This window comes from Silurus aristotelis (genome assembly GCF_946808225.1).
Source record: "Silurus aristotelis genome assembly, chromosome: 16".
NCBI classification, from domain to species: Eukaryota; Metazoa; Chordata; class Actinopteri; order Siluriformes; family Siluridae; genus Silurus; species Silurus aristotelis.
Window position 1 is genome coordinate 16,036,395 of NC_139589.1, and position 12,547 is coordinate 16,048,941.

The 12,547-nt window shown below is 39.0% G+C and overlaps 1 protein-coding gene across 1 annotated transcript in view; it reads right to left on the minus strand.

Annotated features, from left to right (window-relative positions):
* acsl6 (acyl-CoA synthetase long chain family member 6) overlaps positions 1-12,547 on the minus strand; it is a 69,512-nt gene that overhangs the window by 17,955 nt on the left and 39,010 nt on the right. The window contains exons 9-12 of the mRNA XM_083565108.1: positions 10,199-10,250; positions 4,705-4,778; positions 4,430-4,507; positions 2,923-3,057 (exon numbers count right to left, since the gene is read on the minus strand). Coding sequence (XP_083421234.1) covers positions 2,923-3,057; positions 4,430-4,507; positions 4,705-4,778; positions 10,199-10,250 — 339 coding nt within the window. The remainder of the gene's footprint in view (positions 1-2,922; positions 3,058-4,429; positions 4,508-4,704; positions 4,779-10,198; positions 10,251-12,547) is intronic.

A 12,547-nucleotide genomic window follows, 5' to 3' on the forward strand; every position in this document is an offset into this window, starting at 1 on the left:
CGCTCCAGGAACCGAGCCCGGAGAAATGCCCTGAGGGAAGGGTATATGTACCAACTACATGCCGACGGGGGCTAGTCCAGTCGGTCCATGAAGGGTTAGGGGCTGGCCACCCCGGCGAGAAAACTACCCTCCAGCTCATTTAAGCCCGGTACTGGTGGCCCGGTATGACGAGGGAGGTCGTACGCTTCGTTCAAGGGTGCCCCACATGCGCCATGGCCAAGGTACCGCATCGCCTGCCTATGGGCAGGTTGGTGCCACTCCCAGTCCCACAACGTCCTTGGTCCCACCTGGGCATCGACTTTGTCACCGATCTCCCCCGTTCCGAAGGTAACACCTGCATCCTAGTGGTGGTGGACCGGTTCTCAAAAGGCTGTCACTTTATCCCCCTGAAGGGCCTGCCGACCGCCCTGGAAACAGCCGAGGCCCTATTCCACCAGGTCTTCCGCACCTTCGGCCTCCCGGAGAAGATCGTCTCGGACTGAGGACCGCAATTCACGTCACAGGTCTGGAGGGCTTTCTTTCGTCTCCTAGGGGTCTCAGTCAACCTTTCCTCCGGTTATCATCCCCAGACCAACGGACAGGCGGAGAGAAAGATTCAGGAGCTCAGCCAGTATCTTTGGGTGTATTGCAGCCAGGACCAGGAGAGCTGGTGTCGCTTCCTGCCATGGGCCGAATACGCCCAAAACTCTCTTCGCCAGGACGCGACGGGACTCACGCCCTTCCAGTGCACTCTGTGTTTTTAGCCTCTGCTGTTCCCTTGGTCCGACGAGCCCAGTGACGTGCCCGCCGTGGATGCATGGTTCCGGGAGAGCAATCGGGTCTGGGAGTCGGCACACACGCAACTCCGGAGAGCGGTACGGAACACTCGACGGCACGCCGACGCTCGTCGGCTGGAGGCGCCACGTTTCCGGCCAGGTGACCGAGTATGGCTTTCCACCAGGGACCTACGGCTCAGGCTCCCGTGCCGCAAGCTAAGCCCCCGCTTTGTGGGCCATTTCAAGGTCACCCGGCAGGTCAACGAGGTGACCTACTGTCTGGAGCTCCCGCCTAGGTATCGTATCCACCCGACGTTTCATGTATCTCTGCTGAAGCCTTACCGCCCGTCTCTCTCTCCCTCTCTAGGTGGCCCCAACGCGTCCGTCCAGCCGGAGGTCGTGGACCAGCCAGGGGTCTACGCGGTGCGCGAGGTGTTGAACTCCTGACGGCGCGGGGGTCGCCTTGAGTACCTTGTCGACTGGGAGGGTTGCGGTCCGGAGGAACGCTCGTGGGTGGCCCGGCAGGACATCCTGGACCCGGCGTTGTTGGTGGAGTTCCACGCAGCTCACTCACTTCGCCCTGCGCCCCGTGGCAGGGGCAGGCCTCGTCGCAGGGCTCGGCGTCTGGTGCCGCCCCTGGGGGAGGGGGTGGTGTCAGGGAGCGCCCTGCGCTCTCACCCGCTCATGCCCCGCCAACCCGGAGCTCCTCGCCTGATTACTAACTCGGCGCACCTGACTTCCATCAGACTCCCTCCTATTTAAGCAGCTCTGCTTCCCACTATCGCCGTCCGTTATTGTGGTTATGGACTCGCGCTGTCAGCGTCTCGATTCCCTGGTTCCGCTGCCAGCTCTCCGCGCTATCGCTTCATGCGCACAAACTTTCATTTCAGACTTTTGCTTCACCTGCTGATTTCACTCTGGTTGTGTGCGCTCTTGGGATTAGTTTTGCACCATTCATTAAAACTCTGTTTTTGCTCAACTTCGCTTTCGCCTCGTCCGTGCATGAAAATAGAACATTAAATAGCACCATTTTGCATTTGACAGAGTTTGCACACTACATCAAATTTCGAGACAGAATCTGCACGTTAGATATATGTTAAAGTGACATAAGATGACTAATGTAAGTACAACATTATTAATTAATATGTAAAACATTGCTAATTTGTGTTCATATATTTTGTGGAGGCATATTAGCATATTGATTTTGCAATTGTTTAGAAATATTTTAGAAAGGACTGAGCTATAATTTTCTATCCAGCTGATATTAGCTAATTCATCCATGTTAGTCAAAGTAATGTTGTTATAAATAGCTATCGTAACATATTATTTAACAACAGTAAACATTTACATTCATTAACATTAGTCTGAATAAAATAATTACTGATCTCCATAATTGTCTGCTACCTCCTAGACCTGCACTCTTTTATTGAGACATTGTTGTACTCTCATTCACTTTGTTCTCTTGTTTTGTCATTCCTTTAATAGAGTACATTCATTTTGTTTTTATAAAACTACTTTAAATGTTTTCTTAAAATCATACCATCGCTAGTAAATTGTTATGAACTTTAGTATAATGTTCATGGATTTACTTTATTCACTAATTTGCAAGTTATACAGTAGAAACCACAATTAAGAGTCTGTTTGAAAAAGTTAACAACCAAACATGTCATGGCCTTGCAAAATTACTATCACACCTGTGAAAAGAGAAAGATGGCAAATAAAGTTTACAGGGTTTCAAGTGAATGGTGGACAGAATGTGCTTACGCATGAGGTTATACACTCGAACTTCTAGTTACTGTTTATCTGGCATAAAATTGCTAGTCACCTCATCAATCACAACCTAAAGAAAAACATTGGGGTAGATATCAATATCAACTGAACTTGACCGAACACTATTTCCTATATCTGTGTAAATAGGAATGAAAATGTAATGGGTTTTTTCTTTCTTTTTTTCATGACTTTAGTACTTCCTGTTATATGATTACATCAATCCAAGTAGAAGTTTCCTACACCTATTTCTAGAAAATATTATAATTTCATGCTTGAAGTAGTATTTTACAATTATCGGGTAATTCTGCAAATTTTAAACATTAAGGTAATCTGCCAATAGAATTGAAAACAGCTGGCAATACAATTTTGCTATAATGTAACCTGCTTCAACTCTCACCTTATCATACATGCGGTTGAGGAGCCGTGGCACCACAGGGAAGACAGTGGGGCGCAGGGCCTTCATGTCATCAGCAAGAAGACGTATATCACCCTGAAAAAAGCCAATTCTGCCCCCATGACAGTACACCACTGCCTAAAAACAAAACAAAACAAAAACATTTATTACTTTACTTATTATTAGTTATTATACATATAAGCATCTTCCATTGGCAGTAAAACCAATAATCTTTGTAAAGAAAACGTAACCAGTTGTCCCAAAGGTCATAAATTGTCAGGTATTCTAATATTTTTGTTTAACAGGAAAAAAAAATGTTTGGCTCACATTTAACAAAAACCCACCAAATCTGAAAAAATGTGAATACTTCATTAGACCAATCAAAAAAACATATGTAGTGAATTTTTGGTCTTCTGGAAAGTGTGTTCATTTACTATATATGTACTCAGTAGGGGCTCCTTTTGCTTTAATCATTGCCTCAATTTAGCGTGGCATGGAGGTGATCAGTCTGTGGCACTGCTGAGGTGGTTTGAGAAAATCTTAGGCCAGAGTTAAGCTATGATATTTACTATAAGTTACTGCTGTTTCAATTGTTATTAAGTTGTGAAAGGTGAATCAGCTAATCAATCATAGTCAGGAGGTGCTGGTATAAAAAGTGATGAGCAGATTTAAGAGCATCTTTCAGAGATAAAACATCAAATTAAATCAAATAAAATTTTATTTGTCACATACACATACATACAGGGTATGGCATGCAGTGAAATGCTCAGTATTTACTTCATCAAATCATACTTAATTTACTTCATCATCAAATACTGTAATATTTACAGTATTTAACATAATTAACATAAAGACAACTAGTTACTAATGAAGGTACAGGTGGTCCATGCCTTGGGCTTTAGTCTTAATTAGGAATTGTTCAACCCAATTATTGGATCCACTGTGCAGAACAATGCCCAACATGGCACTAACTTGGATATTACAAGCATATGTTTTAAATTATTATAGCTTAAATAGCTGCATTAGGCTTTGAATTCTTCTGTAATATAAATGAGATTGTTTCTACAGTATGTTTTCATTGTACTTCATTGAACCAATAAAACTTGTTTTTTGTTCTCTATTTATTTATTTATTTATTTATTTATTTATTTATTTATTTATTTATAAATATTATGAAATCATAAATGAGGGGAACCATGGCAATTTTAATATAACAAATACGTATAATAATACTATAAAGTTTGGTTTAATGCAATATTACTTTTTCCCATGGCCCTCAATTATGTTTTATTTTTGACTCTGCATAGGAAAAGGTTTGGGCATCTCTGATCCATATTGACTAAAAATTTGAGCAATTTATCAAACTGAGTTACTTTTAACTTGATATTTATAAAATGTTTAATTGTGTCAATAAAATGCACAGCAAAACTATAACCCTCTCTTCTTGTCTACATAAACAACATGCACGCACGCACACACACAGACAAATACACACGCAGACATGCAGTACCTCAATAAGCCGCTCAAACATGTGTGCAAGGGGCAAGAAAGAAATGAGAACGTCTTCTTGATTTGGAGATATAACTTTCTGTAAGACAAACAATTATTGCAGTTAAACAAAGACATGAAATAATAATTTGTGTAATTAAAGTCAAACAGAAAATTATTTAGTCTATATTCATTTAATAAAAAAAAAAAATTGTCACAAAAATAAATAGAAATCTATTAGTTCATATCGACTTTCTGCAGCAGTATCTAACAGACCTGTGTTCCACTATCACTTACATCTGTTGCTTTCAGAAAGCCAGAAATATCAGCAACAATGTTCCCATGTGTAAGCATCACACCCTTTGGATTTCCTAAAAAAAAACAAAAAAAACACAGACATACTAACAGGTGACCTTGTGAACTCTGCCACTGTGAAAACCCTGAAAACTCCAACATTTAAAAGCTATTTTTTGTTTATTTGTACTCCACTATTAATAAAGTCAATTTGGGTTGGTTTCATTCCACATATTCCACACTTTTTGCTGGCTCAACCTATATGGCTGTATATAGGCTTAATCTGTAAAACATAGCTCGGTTATTATTTCTGCATGGTTTCTGTACAATGCCTATCAAAAGTTTGAAAATGCAGTCTATCATTTTTGAGAAACATGCATGTTTCTTTTTTTTTCTATGTAACAAACTAAGTAAAAGGCAAAATCATACACGATTTTGATAGTGAATGACTGAAAGAAAGTTCTGAGGACAGCTGAGCCCAAATTTGACCTGTTTGGCTCTAACAGTTGAACCTATGTACAGTAAGATGTAGAAAAGAAGACGTGACCAGGCTGCTTCACATCCACAATCAAACATTTGTTTGTTGCAGGGAAGGTTGAAAACTTATTCTGGGAAAAAGAAAAAACACAAGAAATTTAACTACTTAATTATACTTCAAGATCAATAATTAATTCAAACCAACATCACCATATGCCAATACAATGATTTAAAAGATACGTCCAAGCTCTTTAAGTGTTATTCATCATGGAATGGAATTCCCAGTCACCAGGCCTAAATCCTGTTAAAATGCTTTGGGATGTAATGGTTTGCAAGGTCAAAAGGAAATATCTAACTATTGAAAAAAAAATGGAAGTTAAATAAAAGCCATGGCAAAGTACTTTAGCTGAATAGTTTGAGAAACTGTCTGAATGCTAAGCGTGTGTGAAGTTCTTATTCATGCTAGAGAAGGCTTTTTTATAATGAAAATATAGTTTAATTCTATCTGTACATTTATGTATTTGTTTGATCAAAGTAACTCATCATACCATAAAATTACCCAATTTGTTGAATATGAACAAAAGGAACATGCATGTGTCGCTCCAAAATAAACACTATGTTTCTAAACTTTTGACCGTTACAGTATAAGTAACACATTTCAGATACACAATCTTATAACTAGATTTTATTATTGTGCAGGACTACAAATGTACATAATGCACACTATTTTTAAATGACAATTTACTATGCAGGCATGTTGACTATTTGAAGATGCTACATTTTCTGAATTTTTTATTGATACATGTTCTCCTATTACTGGATTGTGTGTAACTGATGTAATAGAAATAATGAAGTATAATGATGAAGCATGAAGGGTACCAAGAGGTACTATGTAGAATGCACCATTATTGGTGTGGCTACTGATAGATACATTAGTATATGATAGTAGTATTGCCCAATGATCTTATCCAAAGACTGGCTAAGTGCAAAGTAGTGTCCCAACACAGTGATGAGATCTACAATGTGATCACTTTTGGTACAAACAGGATCCTGCACTTTCTACAGTGGAGCTTATTACTTCAACTCAAGAACCCTTTAAAACTTTAGGTCATGGAGGCAATGGTGTTTATAGAACTGAGGGAATAGTAAGGGAAAACAGCTCCCTGTGAGGTCCCAGTGCTGCTTAGCAGCTGCACCACCTGATGTACTGTATGTCTGCAAGGAAGTCAGTAACCCAGATCATAAATTTGTCCAGCTGCATTGTTTATATCTTCTCTCTCATCAGAAGTGTATGGATGGTGTTAAAACCACTTATGAAATCAAAGAAAGTGATTCTCATTGTGCTCCAAATGATGGGGGGGGGGGGGGTGTTGCTAGTGGTAAGTGTGTAGAGTGTCTCTAAAAGCAACTACGCTAAGATCACTAATTTTAAGTAGAAGCATAGTAGTACAGCCATATTTGGACCAAATAGAAAGCTGCATGAGATGTGTCCACCTGTCTCGAGGTATACAGGAAAAGGTAAAAGTATTTGGTGTTACATAACCAATTGTGAAAACTAGAGAGCACAGAAATAAAAGCTGTCGGAAAATGTATGGAACTTGGAAAAACAAACTGTCCAAAAACTTTTGAGCATGCGATCAGAGAGGATGAATGGAAGAGCAGAGAGAAGGCCAAGCCTTGAAACCTGAGAAAGAAAGCAGAGTCAACAAAAAGCCCGTAATCCGAGAGTTGGCAAAGGACAAACAAGCCGGGTCCGAGATAACATTAAGATCCGAAAGAAAGAAATCCGCGAGGGACCCGATAGGCTGGATGAAATGGGAAGCCGACGAGACAATCTGGCAGAAAACACGGAGAATCGATGTCTCTTTATACTGAGGAAAGATGGCGGTTGCAAGCTCGCGCTGCCCCTGAATCGGAAGTGGGAACCCCGGAAGTGACAGACTGGGTTGTGTCTACACAGCTACAGTGATAACCAGTCACCCATCAAGGTTTCTCAGAAGTAGGTTGAGCCTGCTGCAAATACTGCAGACAGAATTTCCTTATACCGTTGAAAAAAGAATGTAAGTGCTAATACTCCTGGAGGAGCATAAGGCTTGACTTCATGAAAAAGCATATTAGTCCAACAAAGAAATCTAATCCATAATGTCGTAGGACGCTCCAACAAAACAGTGATTGTCAGGAAATTAACAAGCATTGTCTATGTGACTTCACAAGTGAGCCCATTAACATCTAGCCTTAAGGTTTAAGCAAATGCGTTAGTAAAATTGTGCAGCAGTCTTGCTGCCAAGAAAGCAATCATGCACATACCAGTGGCATATGCACCTGTAGCTAGTGTGCACACTGGGCCATGATAACAGCTAGATAATCAGCTAGTCTGTCAGACAAGCTAGACAATTTTCAGAGGATGATATCCACTGTGGCAGGTCTCTGTGTGCTCCTCCTGCATTAATCATGTTTGTAATTTATTTATTTGCGAGTCCATTCTTAATAGCTTAACGGCACCCATAGTACCAGCACTGATTTAATATGACAGTAAAACCTAATTTGAAATAAGAAAACAGCAACCTGGATTATCTTATGCGTCTGTCTGAGCTAAGAACAGCTAGGGCCATTACCACTGGAATCATGTCATCAGCAAAAAAAAAATTGGTCAATCTGGCTACATCTCAATGTTCCTCTAAAATGCATACAGACAGCTCCGCAAGCAGTCTCCCACTGTAAATAATACTGTAAGAGGTGATACAAGACTGCTATGATTGCACTGGCTGGAAAGTGTTTAAAAATGCTGCAATGTGTGAGCATTGCATAGTGAATCTTTATGATTAAATATCAGCTATAACCACCTACAACAAGTATCTGTCAACATCACCATGCCAACTAAAAAGTCCAGACATACTTCAACCAAAAGCCATGGATAAACTGATGTGTGATCCATTCTGCTTGACCGCTCTACTGCATTTGTCTCAGTTAATGCTAGTGAAGCAAGTGCTAGTTAAGTTAGAGACGTATCACACTTAATTCAACCTATCCCTATGCCTGCTTCTTCTTCTTAAGCATTAAACTGGCTAATAAGTTATATTTGTAGTTGTTGTGAAAACCTTCGAAAAAATTAAATTATAGAAATCAACTGGCAGACACAACATCCCTGGATGGGCACTCAGTATCTGATCATCTGTGCTAGCTGATGTCTTTGAAGATATATAAAGTTCATTCTTCGCACAAGCCTTTATTCTGACTTGCATGGAGTGGACCACCATCCTACAACTGCCAGAAAACAGTAAAGGAGCATGCCTCATTGATTTCTTATCCATTGCACTGACTCCACTAGTGAAGATGTAACAGTAACGGAGGGAAAATAATTCTATCACCTGCTGATTTTGTAAATTTACACGCCTGATTTTGTAAATTTACCACAAAGAAATTAACAGTCCAACTGCTAATATCACCTCTTCCTTGCAAACATCTCCACCACCATGGGAAAGACCAAAGAGCTGTCAAAGGAAATAAGGCTGGAATAGGCTACAAGAGCATCAGCAAGAAGCTTGGTAAGAAAGAGACCACTGTAAGCGTGATAATTCGAAAATAGAAGAAATACAAAATGTCAATCGCCCTCGCTAAAGGGACAGGACTAATTTGGGTGTGTGGGAGCCAGAATTCATGTTGGTTGGTAGGGGATCAAATATTTATTTCACTTTATCAAATACAAATTAATTTATATATAATATTAATGTTTTATTTATTTCTGGATTTTTTTTATATTCTTTATCTCGCTGTTAAAATAGAAATACCATAAAAATTCTAGACTGTTAATTTTTCATAAGGGGGTAAAATTACAAAATCAGCAGAGGATCAAATAATTATTTGCCCCACTGTATATCCAGACTATCACACAAAACATGCTGGACCTTCTCCGGTTAGCATACATGTCCACAGAGGATGCCATTAGCACTACAGTGCACACCTGGAAAACAAGAACAGCTATATTTAAATACTGTTTATTAATTATAGCTCAGCATTCAACACAGTGATACCATCACTAAGGGGGGAGTGGTAGCTCAGATCATCTCTGGGTTACTAATTGGAAGGTTGAGGTTTCAAGCCCCAGTATTGACAAGCTGCCACTCTTGGGCCCTTGAACACGCTTAACCCCTCTTAGATCTAGGGGCGCTGTATTATGGCTGACACTGTGCTCTGACCCCAGCTTCCTAACAAGATCAAGTGTAGACCAAATAATGACCAAGTATGACCAATTATGTTGCATTGTTTCATCATCATCATGTCCCTCTAAAATTGTCTTAACAGTTCAGCAAAATGTATCAGGGATGAGGCCAAGGGGAAAATTAAAGAAGCTGTAGGAAAATCTGGCAGGTACTAGTCACTTCATGCATGTTCAATGAACTTTTATTGGTTTATATGCCCCATTGACTGGCTGTTTGGCAGTGGCAAATAGACAGCTGTGTTTCTCCTATCATGTACATAGATTATTTTACTGTGTAATCTGCATACCTCTGACAATTAACACCAGAAGGACAAATATTTGGAACATCATTAACATATAAGCTAAATAACAATGAACATTAAATTGTTACTAATTAATAGTTTGTAATGGAACTAAGAATGATTATTAATTTATAAAAAACCCATTCCTGCCCTTTAGCTTTATAAAGAGCTGGCAATTATATCACTTTAATTTGGTTCCTCCTCAAAACAATACATTAGGACAGTTGGATTGGTTTATTCTAGTAAAATATTAAATACAAATGTTGAGTCGAAATCCAGTTTCAGTGACACTTTTTTAGTGAATCAGTAAAACCCAAAATAAATCCATAAATTTCAAAGTGTTTGCTATTACATCATATTATATTAAGTTCACCATCCTATAGGCACATAAACTATACCGTGGTTTTGTATGTTTCCCAGCTATGTAGCTAGGTAAAGACTTTGGTGAGGCAGAAACTGCAGAAACCCAGACAGTAGCTTACCTTTATAGTGTACTATATGTACACTAATATCACATTACCTGTTGTGCCACTGGTAAAGCAGATTATTGAAAGGTCTTCTGAACAAGGTGGCTGTGTGAACAAACATATTTGGCATTTAGTAGTAAACTTAATTTTGTAAATGTTCAGTAAACAACTCTTAAATGTGTCTAGGACTATTCTATAGATATGTATACTGACTACACATCATGCAATATTATGAAGACCTACATAAGAATCAGTGGTCATATCTTTTGGTTTACTGGTATATTTGCAGACATAATGGCGGGAGAGCATGAGCTAGCTTTTACAGTTTTGGCAAATTTGTAAAATATTTTCACTCTAATGTTAAATTCTTTAATATTGAATAGAAAATAAATCTAGCTCATATAATTGTAAATTATATTAATTGTAAATAATTCATAAAGAGTGAGAACATTCAATAATTTGAACACTGAGTCATGGAATAACCCATTTATACAAAATAATTTATTCATTAATCAATTTAATTAATTTTATCTTGCTTTTCCAGATTGGTTGTTCAGAAAAAATATTTCTAAGCTGGATTAAAGCTGTTTTTGTCATGAAATCGATTAAAGTGTCAGTATGTAACACAGACAAAATTCCACCAGACAGAGTTTGATATTATGCACAGTTCAGTCAGTTCTCAAAGTAAATGTGTTGGAAGCAGGAAAAATGAGATGCAAATTGTGGTGGATAGACTAATGGGTTAGAGAATCTACAGTACAAAACTGAAGGTCTTGTGGAGTGTTTGCTGGATGCAGTGGTTAGTGCTGACAAGAAGTCTTTTAAGGAAGGACAACCAGGGAATCAGCAACAAGGTAATGGGTGCCCAAGACTTACTGATGCATAACGGGGGCAAAAAGGCATATAGACTGATCCCATTAAAGAGCTATTATAGCACTGATTGCTAAAAAGAGTAATTTAGTGTGGTGGGCTATGTTGGAATTTCCAACTTAAGCCAAACTTTGATCACCTAGCAGACTGAGCCATGGTTTGCAATCATCTACATGGCAAAACTTAAATACATTACTTGTACTGGTATAATATACACCAATCAAGCATAAAATTATGACCAGCTGTGCAATATTGTGTTCGTCCCTCTTTTGCTTCTCCTGACCCATCAAGGCATGGACTTCACTAGACCCATGACAGTGTGCTGTGGTGTCTGGCACCAAGAAGTTAGCAGCAGATAATTTAAGACTTGTTTGTCCAGCACATCCCACAGATGCTCGATTGGATTAAGATCTTGAAGAATTTGGAGGCCAAATCAACACCTCAAACCATTCCTGAACCATTTTTGCTTTGTGGCAGGGTGCATTATCCTGCTGAAAGAGGCCACAGCCATCAGGCCCATTCTGACCTATTTGTCTAGCCATCACAATTTGACCATTGCCAAACTCGCTCAAATCCTAATGCTTGCCCATTTTCTTATTTGTTTTGCATGTGTAGCTGGCCTTTATTTGTTGAGGCAGCTTATGGCAGACATCTTTGGTATTTTCAATATGGTAGAGGACTTTTTGAGACAATGTACTGGAAAAAAGGTTGAATATTGCTGTGAATACCTTTGTGAATTGACTAATATAGATGCTTCAATGTATTCTGCATGTGCTCTGTCTTTCTTTATGAATATACCATAAAGTGTTTTTACTGCTTTTGTACATTATGAAGATTCTAATACAGTGCCATGCATAAAAGGGGTCTGCAATAATTCATTCATTTTACAGTAATTATCTGTTTTGAGGCTGCCTTTACTTTCCTGATGCCTTCTAGTAGCACTTTACAGTTCTTTGTTGCCAGTCCTTTACTAGGTGTCAGATTTACCAAGGGTTCCTGTTAGGAATGTCCCACATGTGCTTGGTGGAAATTATGTCAACACAGCTCTACACGTAGATCAAGAATTGTGTCAATGTCTTGATCTTTTTCAAATAAGTCCCACTGGGTGTGGTTGAGAGAGTCAGCCATGCCCACAGGCCATGAGTTTCCTTAAACAATAAAAGAATGCCATTGGTGTGAGCATTCACATGTTTAATAATGTTATTAGCAGACAGGCAAATGCTGCTTTGGTGTTGGTATCTGGTGGTATTTCTTAATTGGCAGTAACGATAATAACAGTGTCCATGATAGAAAAATGGGCTTAAGAAGTAAATTATCTAAATTAATTAAATCTAAAAAAAAAATCTAAATTGCATAAAAGGAGAGCCTATTTAGCTGTAAAAGTCCACTCAAGTAATGTTTCTTTGCAGTGTCTCTCCATCTTAATCATGGATAATAATCCAATATTTCTATTTAATACTTTAGCAAAGTTAACTAGGAACAAGACCACCATAAAAGCACAAATTATTATATAAATACCTAAACTATTTAAA